This window comes from Diaporthe citri, assembly GCF_014595645.1.
Source record: "Diaporthe citri strain NFHF-8-4 chromosome Unknown scaffold_3, whole genome shotgun sequence".
Lineage (NCBI taxonomy): Eukaryota > Fungi > Ascomycota > Sordariomycetes > Diaporthales > Diaporthaceae > Diaporthe > Diaporthe citri.
Window position 1 is genome coordinate 6,002,964 of NW_025064848.1, and position 24,549 is coordinate 6,027,512.

Sequence of the window (24,549 nt, forward strand, 5' to 3'; positions counted from 1 at the left end):
ATTATCTTTTTAATATTATAATTTATTTATTTATTAAAATAAACTTAATAATTTAATTATTTAAAAAATAAAATAATAAATACTTTAAATAATTATTAATAATAAAATTTATAATTTATTTAATTATATTAATATATTTAATTATAATTATTAAGTTAAATTTATTTAATTTATTTATATCTTTTAATATATAAAATAATTATTAATATAATTATTGTTTTAATTATAAAGTTAATTTTATTAAAGTTATATAAATTATTATTAATAATATTTAAGCTTTTATAAAAAGGTTTTTAATAATTATAAAAATAAATAAATTTAATTATAAGTTATATTATAAATTTATTAAAAATTAAGCTTAATATTTAATTATAAATTTATTATTTTAAAATATTAATAAAAAGTTAATTATATATTTTATATTAAAATATTATATAAAAAACCCTTATACATTTTATATATTAAATATTATATAAAAAACCCTTAAACATTTTATATATTAAATAAATATATTTTTTAACTTATTTAAATATATATATATTATTATAACGTGGTTTACCAGGTGGTGGCCGGTATTAAATAGTGGCCGATTAAGTACCTTTTTGCAGGAAATACACCAAAGTAGGTACGTTAGTAAATACTAGAAGCTGCACTATTATTTACTAACATTTCTTTATATAGAAATATCTTTATAAAAGATTTAAATATAAGCTTAAAAATAAGAACTTAGTTTAATTTTATAGTTATAAATATAAGATTAAATTTATATCTTAATTAGGCTTAGTTTAAAGAAGTTATTAAGGTGTAAAAAAGCGTGCACGGACGTTTTTTATATGTAAAAAAAAATCGGCCACTATTTAATACCGGCCACCACCTGGTAAACCACGTTATAACTTTTTATAAAAACATTATTAATTTATTTTATAATATAATAAAATATTAAAAATTTATATAACTTTAATTATTTTTAAAAGTTTTATATATTTTATAAAGCTTTTAAATTACTTTAAATACTTAAAAGATTTTATTTTCTTTAAATAAAAAATGTATTTATTAATTATTAATTATTAATCTTTAATGCATTAAATATTTAAATATATAAATTTATATAAAATAAAATTAAAAATTAACGATATAATAAGCATTAAAAACAGCTTATTTTATTAAAACCTTAATGGTTTTTAATTATATTATATATTTATTAATTATTTTAAATTAATTAAATTAATTAAAAATAAGGAGTTAATTATAATTAACATTAATTAATATTAACTTTTATTAAATTAATTGCTTTAATTAGCTATTAAGGTTAATAAAAATTAATAAACATAATAAAAAAAATATTTATTAATTAAAACTATTTATTAATAAACTACGTTATATAACTTTTCCGTATTATTATTAAAATATTATAATAATAAATATATAATATTTATTTAAATAATTGTTAATTATTTAAGGGGTATGTTAATATTAAGGGATTTATTTTAGCGCTCTTATATTGCTTTATTTTACTTCAATATGTGCGCCCCTGCTTTATTATTTATAAATTAAAATAACTAGATAAGTTGCTCTATTCGTTACGCCGTGCTTGGAATCGTGACATATTTTTATGCCCCTGGAGTTACAAGCCATTGCTACCAACTGCTGGCTTGGTTGGTAGTAAAATTGCGAAGCCTAATACTTGATAGAAGTATAGCCCATTCTTTTCCCCATTCCTTCAAACCAGGCAAAAGACACAATCCTGGAGCGGAGGAGTAGCGAAAAGGTTCGAATCAAAACCGTGCCTATTGGCTGATGTGATATGCACCATCCTTGACCCCGTGGGGTGTTCATCTCATGTGCGATGATCTTTCCAGCGTTTCTTAGTGGCCAGATATGGGTACCCTAGTCGCTTATTGCAGCTCGGCCGCGCTCGGACAACGTCCTCGAAAGCACCCTGCGGTAGTTGATCGTAATAAGCACAGTTACGCGCGTCATTCTCGTACCAACAGTACGCAGCATAGGGCTGCCCCAAATTCGGTGAAACGACTCCGACAGACACGAGATGCGGCTCTGAGCACCTCAAAACACGGATCATCACTCCTGAACACGTAATCAAGCACTTTAAATACTAGCGTGATTATCGGTTGCGCACATACCATCATTCCAGAACACGATGGAGTCGTCGTCATAATGTTGTACCAAGCTGCTACTGCATAAACCTGTTGACTCGCCGTCACAGGACAGAGCGGCATCTTTGAAAATGTTAGAATCCTGTCATTTAGGAAGGGAAAAGAGACTTGACATTGAGCAACTTCGTGTCTGCAGACCAAAGCTGATCAGAAGGACTCGCTCGAATTGGTCCAATGCATGCCCTGTCAGAAACAACTTGGTCAAGGGGAAGAGGATCGACGGTTTTATCTTGAAACGAAACCGGCGAGGACTCGCACACATACTACGCCGCCCATGCGACGATCTCCCATGTAATGTAGGCCGAGGCCCTCAATTGCTAATCCGCGAGAAAGTTATATACACGCACTGCCAATTTCGTGCCCGTCGATCAGGTCCGCCTGATCGACCGAAATCTGGACCCAGATTGCCATCCCGTCGCGTCCACAGAGCGCTTGCCCATAGCGGCCACGCTTTCGGCATAGTCGCTCGTTCCATGGTCTGGGTCTGCGTCTGTGGCCTTGCAGCTGGGCTGCTCTCCATCGTTGCCCAAAGCCCCGTTCACTGAGGCATATGTCCTCTTGTCGCTGGTAGCTGCCACCATGTTCTGGGCTGCCTCCTCCGTCCAGCCCATGATGAAGTCCCCATGGCTGCACCACGCGTTGCCGCAAGCCAACTGCAATGGTGCCGTGCCACTCCATCCACTGCTCAGGGCATCGCGCAAGTCGTAGCGAATGCTGAAGCGAAGCTGTGGCATGGAGCTTGAGCCCTCTGGACAGTAATTGGCTGTACCATAGGATTTGCTCTTGTACGCTGTCTCGAGAGTGTCCACATTGACACACTGCGGGAAGTAGAGGAGCGTCTGCAGGTGCGTACTGCATGTTGAGCTAGGAAAGCCATTTGTATCCGCTGAGATACCATCATCGCCTTCGCAAAACCACTCAACCTTGGCGTCTGCTGGGGAGGCGTCTGCGGTCGCTGCACTAGCTGAACCGGCCAACATCTTGAGGTCTTGAGGAATGGGGACCTCTGCCGGGGTCTCGCCTAGGTTGTAGTACTGCAGCATCCGAAAGTCAGCGATTGTTGAAAGCCTACTCGTCCAGAACGCGGGCATGAGGACTGTTACTTACTGCGCTGAACCGGCTCAGAGGAACCGGCTCCCACGTTAAACCGTCATCGGTCGTATACAAGAGAGTAGGGACCCCTGACAGTATAAGCCGGTGCACATTACAGACTGACGGTCAGGGCCGGAGGCTTGCTTACAGTACACAGAGAGGTCATTGGGATTCTCAGCATTTGTGCAGCCTTCCTGCAGGACTGCACTAGTCGACGTGTTGATTGTCACCGCATCCGAACCGAAGAATGAGTGCATGTGGCTCTTGTCGTACTGGCCGGGGAAGACGATTGGGTCAATATTCTTGGTCATGAACGGGGTGGCGATGTTAACTTGAGTGTATGCATTCGTGACTCGGGCGGCTAATCCCACGGCGACGGCCGCTCGAGCTGCGTTGGACTGGATAGAACGTGGCATTTTGTGCAACCTGCAAATAATACAAGAGCGAGTGAAAAGAGCGGAAGACCACTGGGTTGAAAGGTTGATATTGCCTGTTGAGAGCAAGGTGTGACTGCAGCGGCCACATACTTCTTTATTTATGTCTTGATCCCGACATTTTTTTTTATGCGGCCTAATCCACCGTTGCGCATATGCGTCACTTGATCTAGTACGCCAACAATGCCTGGCCTACCAGCGAAGCATAGCGCCAGCTAAGTTTTCTCTTGGCAGAGTTTCAACTCTATGGTTTTGCCAGCTTCCCCTGTCTTTTAAGAAGCTGCCGCCACCTGCTAAAAACAAATTGCATGTTCAGCCCAAATGAATTTGAAGACTATTTTGGAGAATTCCAAGCAGCTAGTAGGATGTATATTGCTGCCAAGCCATGTTTCGAAACAGGGGGGAACAGCCTTCTCCCTCGAATATGGTTTAGTTGTCGACCTCTCTGTCGTCGCTTTAAATTGGCATTCGCAGTAATTTCGAACCGCAGCCTGTTTTGACATTTCCCCAGGCGCTGGAACATTGTACTGGAACACCAGATTCCAACCATTGAGCGCGACGCCTACATCAACAATGGCCAGGATCTACTTCGTACATTATCCTACATTCAACCATAATCCTTCGCTATTCTATCTTCCATCCCCGGCCGGAAGACATGCCACAAGTGGAAGGAGACAGACTAGGCATGCCAGGACCGGTGAAAGAGAAGATAATAAAACGATTGATACGTTGCCTGCAGACTTACCAGTCTATTCCTCGATGGTGGCTGTTTCGCATCGCCATTTGGAGAGTCTAATACTGCTCCAAGTGACGTCAGGGGTGAAGCCGCGATCGCCAGTCTCTCACTTCTTAGGTTGTCCAGCTCGTACCGAGTGGGCCCAATGCTTGTCTTACTGCAAACACCATCAATGATTGTCCGTCTTGATGTGCCCTGAATGCGGAAAGAAGTCCGCTATATTCTATCATTAAAGGATCCTGACAAAAGCAGAGGACTTCAAGTTGTGGTCTAGATACCGTCAGCTTGCACCTTAAAGAACACAGAGTCACGGAAGTTCTCAAGATGGGCATAGTAATTGTTTTGACATAAAGGCCATACCTAGGAATGAAATTTCCAAGAATCGCCCACTTACCACAGACTGCAGGAAACATTTCATCGTTCACGTTGGGATTGAGAGCGATAGAATAAGAAGATGAATGTTGATCTTGATCAAGGCAACTAAGGTCTTTCAACGACCCAGTTCTTTACTGCACATGTACCAGAAGGCACGGCATCCCCTTTTATAGCCTTGCATTGTAATCCAGAAGATCCTTCATCTCAAATCTAGGGTAGTCCGGATAGTCGGCGCCATCAGGACGCTCCCGGTCCCATGCCCACTTCTCCCTCAGATTTGGCGCAAGTTCGCCCTCCATCATCTGGATAATATACTTCCCCAGTACGGGGAAGAACTTGTAGCCGTGGAAAGAGCCACAGGTGGCAACGTATAGCCCCTTGGCTCCTGAGTGGGGAGAAATGATGAAGTCGCAGCTGGTTGTAAAAGCATCCCTGTGGTTGGGGTTAGTCACTGTGCCATTCTTGACATCAGCCGCGCAAGGGGGTTTCTGAACTCACCAGCAAATGCGATGCTTCTCCTGCTTCCACTCTGCGGCCTTCTTACCGTAGAAAACCTTATTGGCATACACAATGTCCTCTTTGAGAGGGTTCGACACCTTCCACTGTGCATAGTCTTGCTCGGGCGGTGGCGCAGAAAGCTTCTTCCCTGGCAACACTTCTTGCACGTTTCTGAAGATCTTCTGCCCCCACCACTTCAACTCCCGATCCTTGGTCGGCGGTAAGCTTCCAATGAACGGCCCCGTCTCAACACGATACCCTTGCACGCCGACCGGCATGGCCTTGAACCGCTCGTACGATTTGTCGTCGAGAGTGACCATGCCGGTGGTGATTCCGCCGGCGACAATTCGGTCCCCTGCGCTGATGGCCTTGATCCCGCTGCTCTGCGCACTGTGCTCGAGCAACTTGGCCGTGTATGCCCCCGTTGAGAGGATGGTGTGCGTGGCTTGCAAGAGCTGACCGGCCTTGGTCTTGACGCCGGTGCAGGCACCGTTGTTGTCAAAGCTCAGAGTGGAAATATCGGCAACAATGTACCTGACGCCAAGCCTGATTGATTCCTTGGTGACGGCCCTCAGGGCATCGCCAGCGTGAGCAAAGCCGCTGGTCCTGTTGACCAAAACCTCCTTGACGCCTTCGTAATCGGCATCTTCAAAGAGGCCGCCGTAAAGCTTCTTGGCTTTCTCCACACTGCACGCAAAGGAATCAGTTGCGAGGTCTTGGGAGATAATGGGGAAATCTTTTGGCTCAACTCACGGCACGGCCTGCAAGTCAGCCTTTCTACCGAGTTTCTTATAGTTGTTGATGACATCTTGGGCGTAGTCAGTGCGGCAAATCCAGTAGATGCCTGTTTCGACGAAGTAAGGCTTCCATAGCGGATCGCTCTTGAAAATGTCTTGTGCCTCGAGTGCCAGTGCACAGTAGTCGATATCATCGTAATCAGCCCGCACAACCTTGTTCCAGTCCCATGACGCTGCCACACGGCTTTCTGCGTCATAAGCGTCGCGGTCCACAATTGTCACGGATGCATTAGGGTATTTCTTGATGAGATGGTATGCGGTAGATACGCCAAATACTCCAGCACCTACAATGAGGTAAGACGGGTTGCTGGATGCCATGCCGTGGAAAAGATTGGCAGAGAGACGCAATCTGGCAATGCAGGAGGTCGGCTGGGATGCAAACGACGGCCAAGACTAGGCAAGCTTCGATCAATGGTGGGAAATTGGGACCGCTGAACGAGGGATGAGAAGCATGGCGAACGGATCATGAAATAGTGACGGATGAATGGAATCTGGCAAGAGAGTTCACGATGCGGTTCCGTGCTATGCGTACTGCAGCCCCATGTAACCGGCCACACTGTGTACCTGAATGTAGGCCAAACTAGAATTGGACCCCTGTTTGTGGACGTCTATCGCCGAATGATCGCCGGAGTGAACTAGATATGAGCTTGCTGCCAACCTCTCTGCGACGCCAGGATTCAAGCTACGGCGTGCGCACATCCGATAACGTATCTGACGCTCTTAGAGCCGCATGACCCGCCAAGTCCGTTCTCGGTGTGGCATTATCACCCCCGCATAAAGTACCGAGGCAGTATCTCCGTCGAACGGCTTGCATCGGACAGGTACGTTCCTAAGTATCATGTATCTTTTGTTTCTCTTGGGACACTGTCACAAAGGATCGGGTTCTGACGAGATAGTGATCGGCCGAATGGTGTCCTATTATCCCGCCACGTTGTAGGGCATCCCCTAATGTCCAGTGGTATGGCAAAGAGATCGAGATACGAGATGCAGGCGAAATCTTGGACCCTATGGCGTGATCAAGAATTATAACCGCTCTCGATATGACATACGGCGCACCATGGCCTCCAGAACCGAGCATGTGTGGCACGGGTATCCGACACTGGCAGTGGCTGACAGGCCCCTGATGCACCCTGGAGATTTTTCTTGATATCAGATGACCGCACTCAAGCATGATTACGGCATCGTCAGGAACGTCAAACCAACTGCTGCAAATCACCCAGAATTCTGAGTCCGGGGGTGAGGGCGGAAGCCGGCACCTGGGAGAGCAGCAGGGGTAAAAGCAGCCTGGTGAGTATACCAGCTCAGGTTCTTCGAAGAAGGGGTCGTTGATCTGACCACAACACGTGCCGACGACGTCCACATCCTGTTCTGGCACGGAGATGCGCAGACGCCCCGACATGCTGTCAATCGGATATGGCGGAAAATGGTGGGTACATGGTACTTGGTTGTAAAGAATCTGCCGGCCGCCAGAATTGTCGGCCAGAACGGTGGCAGACTGGTTCGTCGTCGTTGGCCCAGATGAAGCCAAGATAGCCACATGACGATACCCATTACTCACTGACACGTTGTCCAAACCGCAAGCACGGCCCGTGGGAATTCATATTACCTAAAAATTACCGCCAACATGCATACCCCGACTCCCCAGGTGTGGAGGAAAGGGTAGCTCGTGACGAGCCGATGCAGGGCCCCCGGATACCTACTGTGTTCCCCAGCCTGGACGATTGTGCACGCCCCAGGCATGGTCTAGACCACAGGGGTTGCTTTCGACTTAGCGTGCATCATCTCCACGCGCCTCTCCGACGAACGGACGCATCATGTGTTGTCTATTGCCAACCCTGCCTTATCATATAGAGTTAGTGATGTGTTCAGAGCTTCTGAATCGCGATTTGCACTAGCTGTCGGCATGCCGAAATCACGGGTGATCTCTTCGCTATGTGCCGTGTGTCAGCTACTGTGACACTAGGTGCTAAACTATTTCTGGACATGGGTGGCATCCTGGTAAAGGGCAGACATCTTGAAGCCATCGTGAAATGAGATTGCAAATACTGCAGTTGTTATCGTGTGAATTTCACAGTACTCAAGACACTCCCAGTGGGACGTTTAGTGGCTTCGGAGATCTGGAACTGAAGTCTTCAGAATCTTCCTAAGAAACAAATTAAACGAGAAGCAACGCTAATGTGCCATTCTTGACAATGCTTCCGAAAGCAAAACGAATGACTGCTATCAAGACCACAGTTTGCGCCTCAGCTAAATCTGTGCTGACATTAGAGGTGTCGCTCGGACGGGAGAGTTCCCCAAGAACTTCCCAGAAACATCAGAACTCCAGGACTCCCCTGCACTGAAATCAACGCTCGGCCGTCAAGAAACAGACTACCAAGCCAGCGGGCCCTTCTCGTCAAGAGTCGAGCAGCTGAGCCCCGAGCAGAAAGTGATGTCCTTCTCGGCGACGTCGGCGTTGTAGTTATTAAATGTCTGCCTCGCTGGCCAGATCTCCTTCTTGGCGGCCTTCTCCCTGTTCCAGTGCTCGGTGACCGCCTCGCGGCACAGCTTCTGGAAGAAGAGAGGGCCCTTTTCCATGCGGGGGTGCATCTCGCCGTTCACAAAGACCCCAGCGTTCACATTACGCTGAGCCGCATCACAGAGAACCTTGTCCTCAGACATGATGCGCTTGTACATCTGGTTGACCAGCTGGAAGCTCTCCTCTGACGCGTTCTTGTTGCGAAAGACCTGGTAAGCCATGGTGGATCTGCTGGCCGAGTGTGGGATGAAGCGCTGGATGAAGAAGAAGTTGGGGCTGTGCAGAATCGTCAGTGCTGGAGTTCAACAGGCATGTGGGTGGTTTGCAGTCCCCAAGGCTACTCACGTGACGTTGCTAGAGACGTTAGGGAAGTGATAGGTCGGTGCCACGACCAGACCCAGATCCCTCTGCTCGGGCTTTGTGGCAACATTGTGGATTATGTAGCCTCGCTTCGTCTCGACATTGTACGCCTCGAGGTCAGCCACCGCAGGAATGTCGGGGTGAGTGGTCTTGCAGTGGTAGCACTCGTTGTAGTTGTCTGACAGGATCTTCCAGTTGTAGTCACCGTCCATCTGCCAGGCGTGGTCGAAGACATAGTCATCAAAGTTGAAGTCTTTATACTTCTCCTGGGTATCAGCGCCAGCGAAGTCATCCTCCCATGCCACCTCTGGAGTGTCTTTGGCGTCAAAGTTGACCCAGATGAAGCCATTGTTGTCAATGTGGGTGTGAATGCGGAACAGCCCGTTCTTGGACTTGTCAAAACCCTCAAGCTCCTGGTAACCAGGAGCCTTCGCCAGGTTCCCGCTGAGACCGTAGGACCAGCCATGGTATCTGTTTATGACCATGTTAGTCCATGTAGTCCCTGAGATTTATTTTGAATTTGGAAGCTCAGCCTCGCTGATGATGATGATTGTAGCTCTACTCACCTGCAGGAGAATATCATGGAGGTGCCTTGCTCCTTCTCGACAATTGGATAGGCGCGGTGCCTGCAGATGTTGTGGAAGGCATTAATGGCGCCCTTGCGATCACGGGCGATGATTAAATTGAAGCCAGCGACCTCAAAATTGAGCCAGTCACCCGGATTTGGGATTCTGATCTTGTGGGTGATGAGCTGCCACCTGCGAGAAAAGATGGCGCGGCGCTCCAGCTCGTACATGTCCTGGGAGGTGTACCAGCCCGCAGGCAGAGCCCGGATGGGGGCCTTGTCCACGGCGGGCTTGGGCCCGTAGCCTGCTAGGCTCCCAAGATAGCTGAGTACTGCAGTCGACATTGCAACCGATAATTATTGTGTCTGATAAGCGCAAAGAAGCGGTCAAGCAGAAAGCAAAGGACGATGCCTTGAGAAGGTCGCTGTGGAATTGAGATCTATGATGATTCCGGTCGAGGTGCTCTGTCTGAGAGCAGGAGCGGACGGGTGAGGTCGTGGCCGACGCCCTGATATACTCATTGTCTTCACGAGGACCCAGTCGAGTGGCATCAAGCTCCCGATATCAAGTGGACGGCGGGAAGGGTGGCGACAGGCCAGGGTGAGCAGCTCCGCGCCGACCCTCTCCAGCGGCGAGCGCATCGTGAAGCCATGACTGGATGGGAACTGGGCTCCTCCCACCATGAGAGAGGAAGCGGAAATTGCGCTGCCTCGTCAACGCCCTGGCGTGTGGAAACTGAATATGGATGGATAGATACGACAACGGAACAATCCAAGTCTCAGATAGGCCTGGGTATAGGTACTGGTCAGGTACCTGCCCCGGAAATGAACTTTAGCGCTCGCGCCTGAAACCACGGCCGTGCCCAAGCTCACCGTTGTCGGTGTTGGATCAAGCCCCGTGCCCAGTTGGCTGACGCGCTGCATACGACACGCGATACGAGCTCGAGGCCTTCGTGGTCTTGAGATAGTGTGTGTACTGTGTGACAATCGTTACCGCACGCCTCGCCAACAAGCTGATAGGGTTTGGCGTGCTTATCTATCTAACCAAGCATGGGACTTAACGCCTAGGCGGACCAAGTGATAGTTGCCTGAATCGGTAATTGAAACCGGGAGCCGTCGACTCGATTGTGATGTGCTGAATATATGGATTCCCAGAAAACATAGATAACATAGGTTTTCTTTTTTTGTCACTGCGTCTTGCGCGCACCAGATGTGGCACGCCGAAATCAATCGTGAAGGACAACGGCTTCAGCTACCCCAGAATAACACGTTATTTCAATTATTCTATTGGAATTGGCAGTTGAGGAGCTTGGAATATCCTGAGCCAGAAGATGAGACGCGCTGTGCAGGATGGGATGCGACGGAGGTACCGGAGGTGTGGAGGGATGATAGAGGTGGGAGGGGGGGAGGACAGGAGGGGCTTTGCCTCCCACCCGAGCAGCGAGGTCGATGGGCGCGTTATCAAAGTTCCCCAGGTTTGAATGTTTCCATGGAAGGAGTAGTTCCTCCGTTATGCGCCAGTTTGGTGGCTGGTAGTGCTGGGTCCGGAATTTGTTCGGCCATGGTCACCTCCTACAACGGATGCAGCACTGACGATCATGGGAGGACGGTGTGTGGTGGAGGTACTACCGACGCGGCAGTTTGGTATGGCAGCGTCCTTGTTGTGGCTATCAAATGTTGGACTTGCCCCCCAGGTGAGCCAGATGAAGTTATCGTGAACTCTGGGTCACAGGGCGCGAGTCACGGCACATGCTGGCCAGTCAGCAGACGTGTGATGGGTAAAGATAGAACCAGATCAGGGATGTCCTGCAGCTCCGCCCCAGCCGGATACCGACAACGGATTGGAACTAATTTAGCGCCATGTGGCAAGAAGGCCTGGAATGTTGAAGGGCCCAAGGACAATGCTGGCCAGACATGACAGCCCCGGAATGACCGATCGATGACAGCACCTTGGGCGTACTTTTCAGCACACCTACGAAAGGCTGCATCTGATGTACCGCAGTAGTGCGTATGTCAGGTCAGTCCTTGGCCATTGGACCCCCGATGATATCACGCCGCAGTCTGTGCTTTACCGACTCTGTACGTGTACAATGCAGTCCCAGCTCGACATGGCATGGAATGGACTTGGGAAACCAACCATCCCCGGCCCACCAGCAGCCACGACGTCTGACAATGGCCGTCCACCCTGCCACCCATACCTCCCTGCAGATAAGCATCCGGGAGGGGTGGAGGAGGGGGGCGTGTATGTATATCACGTACCGAGGTCTGTACCAGGGACTGACGCGACAAAGGAACCATGAAGGGGGCGCCAGAGAACCAGAGACCCAAGGGACCAGCACACACACTGCAGATAAGGCTGGGCGCCGCAGATCAGGAACCGACAACGGACGTTGGGACAGTCAAGGCAGATAAGGTTAGTCGGGCTGGCCCGAGCAACTTCACTCGCCAAGATGCGGGGATGAACACAAGGGCCGCGACTGGCCAGATGCCCTTCCCTTATCTCGCGGCGCACACAGATTGCACACGGTAGAAGCCCTGTCCCGAACAATGTCCGAGCGGGACTGGAGCAGCCGTGATGGCAAATACGCTGCACAGTATGGGGCATGGTGCCTGGCTGCGTCAGCTGAGCCTCACCGTGGTGCCTTGTATGTCTATGGACTGTATACAATGGCCGCGCCAATCTCGATGGCAATCAGGATTGCTGCTAGTGTTGGGCCTCTTTTGAAACGTCTGCCACGATATTGGTTGGTGGCAGCACAATGCTTGGTTATATCATGTGGTGTGGTGAAGCCGGTGCAATCAGCAGTGGACATGGCCTCTGGATGAAAAGTGTAATTCCACCGACGACGGCCGTGTCTGCTTAGGATTTCTGCTCGAGATAAAAGCTTCTTCTCCTCGTACTTGGGTCGTCTGCCTTCTTCTTCACCAGACCTGTCCCATTGACTTCTGCTTTTCACCCACATCGCCCTCACTTTTTCTGCATCCTTATTCTTGTCTGAACGCCCAACCGTCATGGGTTCTGCAGCGTATCCAGAAGCGAAGCGCGTCGTCATTATTGGAGCTGGCATCGTCGGCGTCAACGTCGCCGACGAGCTTGTTGAGCGAGGATGGTCCGACATCACGGTTGTCGAGCAGGGCCCTCTCAGCATGCCCGGAGGGTCGACATCTCATGCGCCAGGGCTTGTCTTCCAAACCAACCCAGACAGGACCATGACAAATTTTGCCAAGTATACGGTCGAAAAGCTGCTGTCAATCAGCAAAGATGGGCAGAGCTGCTTTAACCAGGTTGGCGGCCTGGAGATCGCAACAACCCCGGAGCGGTTTGAAGACCTCAAGAGGAAACACGGGCTAGCCCAGTCGTATGGCGTCGAGGCCCGTGTGATTTCAAAACAGGAATGCCTCGACCTTTACCCGCTCCTAGATGGGGAAAAGCTGGTTGGAGCCTTGCACATCCCCAGCGACGGCCTCGCTCTGGCCGCTCGCGCCGTGCAGGTCCTGATTGAGCGCACAAAGGCAGCTGGTGTCCGCTACCTGGACATGACTCCGGTCACCGGCATCGAGAGGGCCAAAGGCCGCGTCACTGGGGTGACTACATCTGCCGGAACAGTCCCAGCTGACATTGTCATCTCGTGCGGCGGCTTCTGGGGTGTTGAGCTGGGCGCAATGGTCGGCCTCAGGGTCCCTCTTGTACCCCTCGCCCACCAGTACGCCAAGACGACATCCGTGCCAGCCTTGAAAGGACGCAACAACCCAGGAAATGGCGCCTCACTGCCCATCCTGCGGTACCAAGATCAAGACCTCTATTACCGCGAGCATGGGGATCAGATTGGGATAGGTTTCTACGGCCACAAGCCCATGCCCTTTGTCGCAGCAGACTTGGGTGTGACGGCAAAGGAGGTTGATGACAAACACATGCCTTCCCGTCTCGAATTCACCCCGGAGGACTTCGAGCCAGCGTGGAAGCTGACGCAAGAGTTGCTTCCCTCGACCCGGGAAGTCGAGATACAAGACGGCTTCAACGGCCTGTTCTCCTTCACACCCGACGGTGGCTCCCTCGTAGGCCCTCATCCCACCTTGGAAGGCTTCTTCGTCGCAGAGGCCGTGTGGGTGACGCACTCTGCTGGCGTGGCACGTGCTGTTGCCGAGGTTCTCACAACGGGCAAGTCCTCGTTCGACCTCGCCTCCTCGGACATCAACCGGTTTGAGGAGGTGCAGTTGTCCGATGCCTACGTATCCGAGACATCGCAGCAGAACTTTGTCGAGATATATGACATCCTGCACCCACTGCAGCCAAGAGAATCGCCTCGCAACCTGCGGGCCTCCCCATTCTTCCCCCGCCAGAAGGAGCTGGGGGCCTTCTTCCTCGAGGGCGGCGCCTGGGAGAGGCCCTACTGGTATGAGTCCAACGCCAAGCTCCTGGACACGATGCCGCCAGAGTGGAAAGCTCCTGAGCGCGATACTTGGGCAGCAAGATACTGGTCACCCATCGCGGCGGCTGAGGCGTGGAAGACGCGGACATCCGTGGCCATGTACGACATGACGCCCCTCAGGCGCCTCGAGGTGTCCGGGCCAGGCGCTGCCGAACTTCTACAGCGAGCAAGCACGGGCGATGTCAGCAAGAAACCGCTGCCAAAGACAGGGCCTGTAACTTACACGCTTTGGCTCGACGGTGAGGGCGGCGTGCGGTCCGACGTAACGGTGGCACGCATTGAGGACGAGCTGTTCCAGGTGGGCTGCAATACACCTGTCGACACGGCTTACATGAAGGAGGAGGCCCGTAAGCAGGCGGCCAAGGACCCGAGCAAGTGGGCCCATGTCAGGGACATCACGGGCGGGACCTGCTGCATTGGGCTGTGGGGCCCATTGGCACGAGATGTGGTGACCAAGGTGAGCAGTGACAACTGGAGCACCAAGGCACTGCGATACTTCCGATGCAAGCGCGTCGCCATCGCGGGCATTCCCGTCACGGCCATGCGGCTGTCATACGTCGGCGAGCTGGGCTGGGAGCTGTACACCTCGGCAGAGCACGGTCTCAGGCTGTGGGATGCCCTTTACAAGGCCGGTGAAGAGTTTGGTATCATCGCGGCAGGCCGGCAGGCGTTCAACTCGCTGCGGCTGGAGAAGGGGTACCGGGCGTGGGGCACGGACATGACCACAGAGCACGACCCGTTTGAGGCCGGGGTCGGATTTGCCGTCAAGTTGGACAAGGAGGGCGGCTTTGTTGGCTCAGATGCCCTCCAGGGGAGGTCTGCCGAGACAAGCAAGAAGAGGTTGCGATGTCTGACCGTTGATGACGGAACGTCGGGTGTGTTGGGCAAGGAACCAGTCTTTCATGCCAGCAGCGACAAGGCAGTAGGATATGTCACCAGTGCTGCATATGGGTACACCGTCAGGAAGCCTATAGCATATGCATGGCTACCGGGTTCACTGGGGGAGGAGGAGTCTGTCGAGATTGAGTACTTTGGGCGGCGGCTTAAGGCGACCATCACTCCCGAGCCGCTGTTTGACCCTAAAATGGAGCGTCTCCGTGGTTGATGGACCAGGGCTGTTCAATTCAGCGCACATGTCATGTACTCCATGACGAACCATTTCTTGAAGCTCCGGTGAACACGACAAAATTTGGCGAGATGTCTGAGTCGCTCTTGACACGGTGATATGCAGGCAACCCTTTTCAATCAAGCCGTAACCGCAAGTCCCAGCCACAAGACTGGATCACGAACACTTGATCCTTTGCAAAGGTGTGCGGTGATGACTGGCCACAGAAAGAAACTTAAGAGCCGAGTGTGACGCAGGACATTCGTACGTGGCGGGACGTCTGCAGTGGCCTGCCACTTTGGAACTGTCCTTGTTTCTGGAGTGCTGCTATCCGAGCCTGAGTCTGGAATTCATGGCCGAGCTAAATTTTATGACGGCCCGGTTCGACCTCCTGGTGGATCTTCCTGTCGTCCGAGCCTCGCGGCGTGTGGTCACAGCAGTTCACTGCTTCGTTGGCAGCACGGAATGGATGCGCGGGGCTGCGGATGTGAGGAGAGGCATCTTGAGCAGCACAGAAGTGTGATACCGAGATCATTTTGTTATCGGAACTTATTTATGAATGATTAGAAGCTCTAGATCTATTAAACATATGCCAAACCCTGCAAATATTACAGGCTATTCCTCTTCATCAGTCACCTTAGCCTTGGTCTCCCCATATTTTTGTAGAAGCGGGATTGCAATGCCGGTCCAGAGTGTTAGGGCAATGACCATGGCCAGCCCACTCCCCCAGCCATGCGTCTCTTTGAAGTGAGGTGCCTGGGAGCTTGCGAACTGGATCTGCTGGAACGGAATGGCCACTGCACCACCCACGGCCGTCATGAATCCCAAGATGAAGGCCCGTTTCTGTTGATCCCCTCCACAGGTTTCATTCGTCCATCCGGCCAGCAAGGGTGTGTAGCAGCCATAGCATCCACACAAAATAAAAGCAGCCATCTTCAGCCGGTGTGGGACATCCCACACAGTGAGCACAATGTAGCAGGCGGCCAAGAGTGTGCCCACGGCAAGACACACCGGTCCCCGTCTTCCAATCTTGTCGGCCACAAAGCCTGAGCCCAACATGAAGCAGAAGTTGACGGCCCCGATGGCGGTAGGGATGTTATTTATCTGAGGAATGGTGTACATGCCGGTGCTCTTGAGATACAGTGTGAAGTACTGCATCACATAGTTCCCAACCGTCAAGGACCAGAGCGAATACCCTATCGAGAACGCGTAGACCTGCCATGAGGTAAAGATGCGTCGGACAACTGTCCAGTCGAGCTTCCCAGCGGGCTCGCGCCCCTCTTCTTCGATGCGCTCCCGGGCGCGCTTCTTCTCCCAGTCGTTGAGGTACCAGGCCCTTGTGGTGTGTGGAGTGTCCGGATAACAGATCTGGTATCAAATTAGTACTTGAAGGTAACCACTGTCATGACTGAGGTGGACCTGAGCAAAAGGAGGTGGCGGGACGGTGGACGCACAACACCATAGACAGCCACGGGCACGGCCAAAATGAAGTCGAAAATAAAGAGCCATCGCCACGCAGAAAGGCCGCCTCTGCCCCCCATGCCGGTGTATAATGCGGCCTGGAGATAACCGGAGAACATCTGACCCAGGACGCCCGAGATAACAAACAGAGCGGAACGCCGCGCCAGCTCGCTTTTCCGATACCAGCAACCAAGGGTGTAGGTGATGCCGGGCCAAGCAGCGGACTCGAAAAGGCCGATACAAAAGCGCAGCGCATAGAACTGAGCAGCCGTGTTGCATTTGTACAAGAACAGGACAAAAAGCGACCATGTCATCAGGCAGGACGGCAGCCAGATGCGAGGCGGCACGACAGTGATGATAAGGTTGGCGAAAGACGCCCCGACGAGGGTGCCGATGGTGAAATAAGTGTTCATCCAAGAGAGCTCATTGCCAGGCCCAAAGCCCAGCTCTTCTGCCATCCCGGATGAGTAGGCGTTGGTGACATTGTTCCCGTCCAACCACTTGATGAAGAAGCATAGGCACGAGTAGCTCAGCAGAAACCAGTCAAGCTTGAAGATGAGACGCTTCTCCTCAGGCGATGTGCCTGGCTCGTGCCAGTGGAACCAGCGCCCAGTCTGCCTCTCCGCCGCTTGGATGTGTGTTGCACTGCTGTCTTTCGATTCAAGGTCGCACTCCCGGGCAGTGATGATTTTTCCCGTTGCCGCCTTCGCCGAACTGCCCGCGGTCTCCGCAGACATGACTGGATATGTGGTCGTGGTCATGAGCTCTCGTGAGCTAGCGCTCTGGGAGCCTGGACCAACAGTGTGGGAGGCTGGCCGGAGTTTTATCCTGCGATCAATATGAGTGGCGGTGGATTGATAACGACATTTAACTCGAGTCTGGCAGGCAAAATCCCGAAGTCGGGACGGGAAACCCACGACGGGCGAGCACGCCATGCACCCTGTCTTGATTTGTTGATTCCGGAGTACGGCCGGATTACCAGGCCTGGCCACCCAAGTCGGATGATCCCGGCGGACCATTTGACCATTTCCCATTTCAACAGGTCATTTCGTTACTACAATTTGACTGAGCGAGGCTGTTCAGCAAGATTGAAAATCGCAACAGTTGATTCAACATGACCGACTTCGTGACAATCAATAATGCCAGGTTGGCGTACCGCCTGTGTGGCCCGGACGATGCTCCACTTATAATCACACTCCATGGCGGTCGTGGAATGGGTACAAACAATGCTCCAAACCCATTCTCGGACAGGTCCCTTGGACTAATAGTGCGCAGGAGATCACCGATCGGACTTCAAAGCGTATAGTCCCCTGGGTGACAAATGGCGCGTGCTCTCGTTCGACTACAGAGGGCATGGGCAGAGTTCTCGCACCAAACCTTACACATTCGATCAATTGGTGGACGACATTGAAGGCATCCGACAACTTTTGGCTGGGGAGGGGAACCAAGTTATTATATGTGGTGGTAGCTTTGGTGGATTTCTCGCCCAGCAGTATGCAATAAAGTATGCCCCGAAAGTGTCGCATCTGATACTGCGAGGAACCGCTGCTTCACATCACCGTACGTTATTTCCTCACCCATCTTCTTGCTTAGACTAAACGCTCCTAGACGAAAATGGAGCTATCGAAGTCCTGAGGCAGAGGCTTCAAATGGCCCCGAGCTTTTCAGTCGAGATGCTGAAGAACAAGGTCTTTGGGACCTTTGAAAGCGACCTGGAGTTTCGGCTGGTCCATTTTGCCATGATGCCCCTCTATAGCGAGAAGTTCGATGCCAATGCCGGGCTGAGCAGCTGCATGGACAATGTTTACAACTCCGAAGCACATAGTATGACCGATCCTTTCTTTCTCTCTTTTTTTCTTCTTCTTCTTCTTTTTTTTTTTGGGTAATCTATTGGAGCCGCACTTTGGATTTAACACTAACCATCGCACCCAGACGATCTCTATTCCGAGAAGGAGAAGTATTTCGACTACAGAGCTGACCTGCACCGCATCACAGCCAGGACCCTGGTGGTTGTCGGAGACAAAGATTGGATTTGTCCATTGGGTAAGTCTGGGCGCACGGTTTGAAAGTTTTCTGATGGGTCGCCTGCTGACTTAAATCCCCAGCAAACTCCGAACTCATTGCGTCCAAGGTGGCCGGTGCACAACTGTTTGTAGTTGAGAACGCCAATCACAGTGTTCACCTGGAAAAGAACGAGGATGTCCTGCGCCGCATTCGCGCCCATTTGACGAAATAGAGAAAGCTCAAGTCCTCAAAGCGGGCATGGAAATGCACCTTGTCTATTATGGTGGTCTCATCAAGCCGCCGATCATTACTTCATTCGAACTTGCAATAAAATTCAATGTCAATGCGGCGGTGTGTCAGGAAAAAGTTTTCCAAATGGCATCTGATGGGTCCATAGACTGAACCTACCCAGCAGAAATGATGTGAGTCTCATGGGGGCCCCGTAATGGTGAATGGAGACGAATAGGGTATAGCTTTGGATGTGGTGGCCGGTCGCGGACCTTTACGGCAACACTGAAAGTCGCACCTACTCGTCAGTATCTGCTTTTTGCTGAAGACAGTCATTGAGTCATAATAATTTTCGAGCACCAAAATACCAAGCTGGCTTGCTGTTTCTCCCCAAACTATCCCCCTGGTTTTCATAGGAAGTCATGGCAGCCGGCGTGCGGGTATCGATTGACAGAGGCGGCACCTTTTGTGACGTGATTGCAGAACTTGATAATCATGTTCCCATCATCTTCAAGCTATTATCTGTTGATCCGGCGAATTATGCCGATGCGCCTACAGAAGCCGTTAGGCGTGTGTTGGAAATAGTCGAAGGCAGATCGATACCAGTCGGCGAAAAATTAGACGGGTCGTGCATCTGTAGGTGCATTGTTCGCTTGTCCCGGAAGGGCTCTCGCATGCTTACTCGTCATCCTCACCAGCATCATGTCGCATTGGGACCACAGTGGCAACCAATGCCCTTTTAGAACAAAAAGGCGAGCGGTTCGCCTTCATTACGACAAAAGGTAAGCTCGGATGCCCACTCCAATCGTCCGAGACAAGAGGTGGAAGGTTGTCTGACATTCAATCGGGGCAGGCTTCAAAGACGTCTGTGTTATTGGCGACCAGAGTCGACCAAAATTGTTTGATCTCAACGTGCGCAAAGCAGAAGCACTACACGACACCGTCATTGAGGTTGATGAACGCGTGACGATTGAAGACTATGATCTGAATCCAGCACCTATGGATATCACACAAGCACTCACGGACGAAAACCTTGTGCGAACTCCGAGTGGTGAGATCATCCGAGTTCTGAAGAAGGTCGACGTTGATGCAGTTAGACGGCAATTGAATGACTTGAAGGGGCAGGGATACACTTCCCTCGCCATTGCCTTCATGCATTCCTATCTCTTCAAGGACCACGAGGAACAGGTTGCTCAGCTGGCCCGCGACATCGGATTCACATACGTTACGTTGTCATCGGAGATAAGCCCGAGCATCAAGTTGCTCAACAGGAGCAACTCCACGTGCTCTGAGGCGTATCTTTACCCCGTGATTAGACGCTACGTTCAGGACTTTCAGAGCGGCTTCAAAACTTTGCCACAAAATGTGGACTTTATGTGCTCGGACGGTGGATTGAAGAACGCAACGAAATTCAGAGGCAACGAGGCTCTCCTTAGTGGCCCGGCAGGAGGTGTGGTCGGCATCGCTAGATCATGCTTCGACGAAGAGGAAAGAACACCAATCATCGGCTTTGACATGGGAGGCACTTCGACCGACGTCTCGAGATTTGACGGCAGATATGACTACTTGACGGAGACTACGATAGCAGGCAGACCGATCAATGTGCCCATGTTGAACATTGCAACGGTTGCTGCTGGAGGAGGCTCTATTCTGTTCGCACGTAACGGGTTGCTGGTCGTGGGCCCGGAGAGTGCAGGGGCTCACCCAGGCCCGGCTTGCTATAGGAAAGGAGGGCCCTTGACCGTCACCGACGCCAACTTATTTCTTGGTCGCCTGGTCTTGTCTTCTTTCCCTTCAATATTTGGGAAAAATGCGGATGAGCCCCTAGATTCCGAAATTGTCGCTGCGAAGTTCAGGGATATTACACAGGACTTTAACCAACAGACATCGCAGCAGCTAACACCGGAGGAAGTTGCGTTGGGTTTCCTCAACGTTGCGAACGAGACTATGAGTCGTCCCATCAGGAACATCACGGAGGCCCGGGGCTTTTCACCTGAAGCACACAATCTAGTCAGCTTCGGAGGGGCTGGTGGACAGCATGCTTGCTCAATCGCGGATAAGCTTGGAATCAAGCGAATTTTGATTCACAAGTGGTCATCGCTTCTCTCAGCATACGGGATCTCACACGCTGAGCTTCAACACGAGAGCCTGGAACCTTATTCAACGAAGCTTGCCTCCGTCGCCCCTGAAACCATTCGAGATCGGCTAGCCGAGCTCCGACTGCGCGTGAGCGCGGAGCTGTTCGGCCAGGGAGCGAGCCAGTCTTCGCTGCTTTTCGATGAGTCCCTGGTCTTGCGGTACTTCGGCACGGATACCAGTATCACGATAACGAGGCCCGCCGACGAGGACTACGCTGCCGCATTCACGGCGCACCATCTTAGAGAATTCGCCTTCACTTTGAATCGCGACATCGTCATTGAGTCAATCAAGATCAGAGGAACTGGAAGCCTGGCAACACCACGCCGTGACGCTTTTCCGACACGGGAGCTTTTGTCCGTGAAGTCATCCCCACTATCCGTAGGACCCTCCTCTAGCCAACGAGTCTATGTCGAGGGCCGGTGGGTGGATGTCGGGGTGTATCGCCTCGAGCATGTGCCAAAAGGCGCGAGGATTAAAGGGCCAGCAATGATCATTGACCAGACGCAAACGATCCTAGTTGAGCCTACCTTCCATGCCTACGTCATCACTAATCATGTCGTGCTGGAACTTGCTGAAGATCAGACTCACTCTTGTGGGACAGCCGAGCCTGGATCCAATATCAACCCGATCCAGCTGTCCGTTTTTGCCCACCGATTCATGGGAATCGCCGAGCAAATGGGGAACACTCTACAACGGACATCAATCTCGACAAGCATCAAGGAGCGTCTTGACTTTTCCTGTGCGATTTTCTCGCCCGACGGCAAGCTCGTGGCCAACGCTCCACACATCCCCATCCACCTTGGCAGCATGCAGTTTGCCATCCAACATCAACACCGTCTGTGGGAAGACAGGCTCCGGCCGGGCGATGTCCTCCTGACCAACCATCCTCAGTGCGGTGGGACACACCTTCCTGACCTCACTGTTGTCAGCCCCGTATTTTTCGAGGAGAGCATCATCTTTTACGTCGCTTCTCGCGGCCACCACACCGACATTGGCGGACGGGGCATCACCTCAATGATGCCGGAGTCCAAGCAGCTGTGGGAAGAGGGCATAAGCATAGAGTCCATGAAATTAGTTAGCGGTGGTGAGTTCCTCGAGTCTGAAGTCCGCGAAGCTTTTGCCGCAGCGGGCAAGTTCCCCGGTTGCAGCGCAACGCGACGGATAGGGGACAACCTGTCAGATCTCAGGGCCCAGGTCGCGTCTAACCAGCGCGGCATCGTGCTCCTTGGTAAGCTGTGCGACGAGTTCTCTCTTCCGGTGGTTCATCGGTACATGGAGGGTATACAGGCAAATGCCGAGTTTGCGGTGCGGGATTTCTTCAAGAAGATTGCCAAGGACCACCCTGAGCCGCTGAAGGCGGTAGACTGGTTCGACGATGGGACAGCGGTCAGGTTGAGTGTGACGATCAACCCTGAGACAGGATCCGCCACGTACGACTTTGAGGGAACGGGGCCGCAGAGCTGGGGTAATTACAACTGCCCGATTTCCATCACCCACTCCGCCATCATCTACACTATCCGGTGTCTGGTCGACGTCGACATCCCCTTGAACGAGGGCTGCCTCGCCCCGGTCGACATTCGCGTTCCCAAGGGCTCGATACTCAACCCCTCGCCCACTGTTGCGGTCTGTGGCTCGACACTCGCCAGCCAACGCATCGTCGACACGATCCTGAGGGCATTTGGACGCTGCGCTGCGAGCCAGGGATGCGCGAACAGCTTCGGTTGGGGTATGGGCGGCCGAGATCCCGAGACTGGGCGGATCGTCCCTGGATGGAGCTACGGTGAGGCCCTGGGCGGAGGTGTGGGTGCAGGTCCTGGGTGGCACGGGGAACACGCGGTAAATGTGCACTCCACCAACACTCGGAACACAGACGCCGAAGTCATTGAGAAGCGAACGGCGGTGCTGGTGCGCCGGTATGAAATCCGCCGAGGCAGTGGCGGCTCGGGAAGTTGGAATGGGGGAGACGGTACCATTCGGGAGATCGAGGCTCGCACCCCCCTCAAGTTCAGCATCCTCAGCGACCGGAGAGTATACCAGCCTTATGGCATGAATGGTGGTCAACCTGGGAAGCAAGGCGAGAATTTTGTCTTCAAGTGGAATGACGCCGGCGCCCTGGAGAAGATCAACCTAGGAGGCAAAGCGGTTGTAAACTTAACAGCAGGCGAGATCATGCGAATCAACACGCCTGGAGGCGGTGGCTGGGGTATGACAGATACCGACTAACCTCAAGGGCCCATAAACAAGAGATTGCTGTATGAATATACAAATTGTTGATAATATGTTTTACAATGAGGACTTTACGCTGGCAACCTTATCTGAGCCATGGCCGACGACAAAGCCAGCAAGAAGTCACCTTTACATGAGGCTGCAGCAAACATGAATTATGATGTGGGGGAAAGATCAACTGAAACAGAGATCATAAGCAAGGTCAGAACGTTTACGGCGAGGTTCTTTACGGAAAAGTCGAATCTATCACCGGTTCCATGAAAATAACACTGGTCGGTGCTGTATATTAGTCTGCCCAGGAAAATTTCTGGTCTCCCTAATCTCCTCCGCAATTCAATTCCAGACCACTACTCGTTCAACTGGTAACACATCTTTCTGTGTGGACAATGGTATCTTTAGTCTTCCGTCCAAATACATGCGGCATATCAACAAAAGCCCGCCAGGAGTCACAAGGCGTCGCTAGTATGGTCTCCCGTGGTGCCTTGTCGTTGCCACTCTGGATGGTTGGAAATTTCGGGCCAGGAACCAGTTATCCGACTTCCGAAGAGCCATGATTTGATTTGATGATTGAGGAGATATTCTTGCCGTTGTGCTCGAGTCTCGTCCGTTCATGTTGAGAGGAATTCGAGACGAACTCCCGCCGCCGACACATTGAGGGGAGGCTCGGGCCTTGACCCATACTGCGCTTGGCCTGAGAAATAAATTTAAATTGCCACCCGACTCTGAGCCATGCACAGCAACCCTAGTGCCTGGAAGATCACGCCCTTGGGTAGCAATGGCACATCTCACATGAGTGGTAACCACTATAGGCGAGTTTCAACTTGGCGTAAGACTTAGAACCGATTGGATAACTGCCGTTGACCTTCAGAAGTGGGATTGACAACGCATGATCAGAGGGATAATACAGTACGAAGGAGGTAATGTCTTTTTGGATTGCTCCATGGCAATGCGGGGCAATGAAGAAGTACGGTTAGCCTCGAATGCAATTCAAGCCTTCTGCAAGACCCACAGAAAGTCACCAAGCTTAGAGAAGCTTTCCAAGAGTGCTCAGCTGTCGCAGTCCTGCTTAATCCGGCCTCTCCTTGGCCGTCTGGCCCACGTGCACATCTGTAGCTCAACATCCATGTCCCACTGCTTTGCCGCCTGGTTTTCAGGGTGGCTCAAAAAGGATGATCGTCCAAGTCTCGGAGAACTGACGAATTCAGCATTGTTCGGGTGTGACAATCTGTGGGAATCCCCGCCTTTCAAGGGTCCGGCTCTGCACGGCCAAGCCTGCCAAGCCGAGAGAGCAGCCAAATATCGCGCAGAGATATGTTAGGTTGCTTAGGCGAGTGAAAATCACGGCTAAATAACATGCAACTTGTTGTTTGCCGAGTGACACATAAAGTACCCCAGTCTGGGCACGGC

General features: G+C 51.2%; 6 protein-coding genes across 6 annotated transcripts; 2 read left to right on the top strand and 4 right to left on the bottom strand.

Moving 5' to 3' along the window:
* Positions 1-2,542: 2,542 nt before the first annotated feature.
* On the bottom strand, positions 2,543-3,682 carry INS49_009177 (uncharacterized protein; the record flags this gene model as incomplete). Its single annotated transcript, XM_043169914.1, has 3 exons — positions 2,543-3,208; positions 3,282-3,355; positions 3,415-3,682. 3 exons carry the CDS (start codon positions 3,680-3,682, stop codon positions 2,543-2,545), a joined length of 1,008 nt encoding a protein of 335 aa, XP_043027594.1.
* A 1,296-nt stretch (positions 3,683-4,978) lies between these two features.
* On the bottom strand, positions 4,979-6,424 carry INS49_009178 (uncharacterized protein; the record flags this gene model as incomplete). Its single annotated transcript, XM_043169915.1, has 3 exons — positions 4,979-5,243; positions 5,310-5,996; positions 6,063-6,424. 3 exons carry the CDS (start codon positions 6,422-6,424, stop codon positions 4,979-4,981), a joined length of 1,314 nt encoding a protein of 437 aa, XP_043027595.1.
* Positions 6,425-8,476: 2,052 nt separating this feature from the next.
* On the bottom strand, positions 8,477-9,894 carry INS49_009179 (uncharacterized protein; the record flags this gene model as incomplete). Its single annotated transcript, XM_043169916.1, has 3 exons — positions 8,477-8,900; positions 8,970-9,455; positions 9,551-9,894. 3 exons carry the CDS (start codon positions 9,892-9,894, stop codon positions 8,477-8,479), a joined length of 1,254 nt encoding a protein of 417 aa, XP_043027596.1.
* A 2,667-nt stretch (positions 9,895-12,561) lies between these two features.
* On the top strand, positions 12,562-15,084 carry INS49_009180 (uncharacterized protein; the record flags this gene model as incomplete). The annotated part of the gene is made up of 1 exon (XM_043169917.1): positions 12,562-15,084. The coding sequence occupies one exon, from the start codon at positions 12,562-12,564 to the stop codon at positions 15,082-15,084; it is 2,523 nt and encodes an 840-aa protein (XP_043027597.1).
* A 615-nt stretch (positions 15,085-15,699) lies between these two features.
* Positions 15,700-17,282, bottom strand: INS49_009181 (uncharacterized protein; the record flags this gene model as incomplete). Its single annotated transcript, XM_043169918.1, has 2 exons — positions 15,700-16,452; positions 16,539-17,282. 2 exons carry the CDS (start codon positions 17,280-17,282, stop codon positions 15,700-15,702), a joined length of 1,497 nt encoding a protein of 498 aa, XP_043027598.1.
* A 936-nt stretch (positions 17,283-18,218) lies between these two features.
* On the top strand, positions 18,219-23,139 carry INS49_009182 (uncharacterized protein; the record flags this gene model as incomplete). Its single annotated transcript, XM_043169919.1, has 5 exons — positions 18,219-18,369; positions 18,478-18,588; positions 18,651-18,683; positions 19,521-19,559; positions 19,631-23,139. The coding sequence occupies 5 exons, from the start codon at positions 18,219-18,221 to the stop codon at positions 23,137-23,139; spliced, it is 3,843 nt and encodes a 1,280-aa protein (XP_043027599.1).
* Between the last annotated feature and the right edge of the window lie 1,410 nt (positions 23,140-24,549).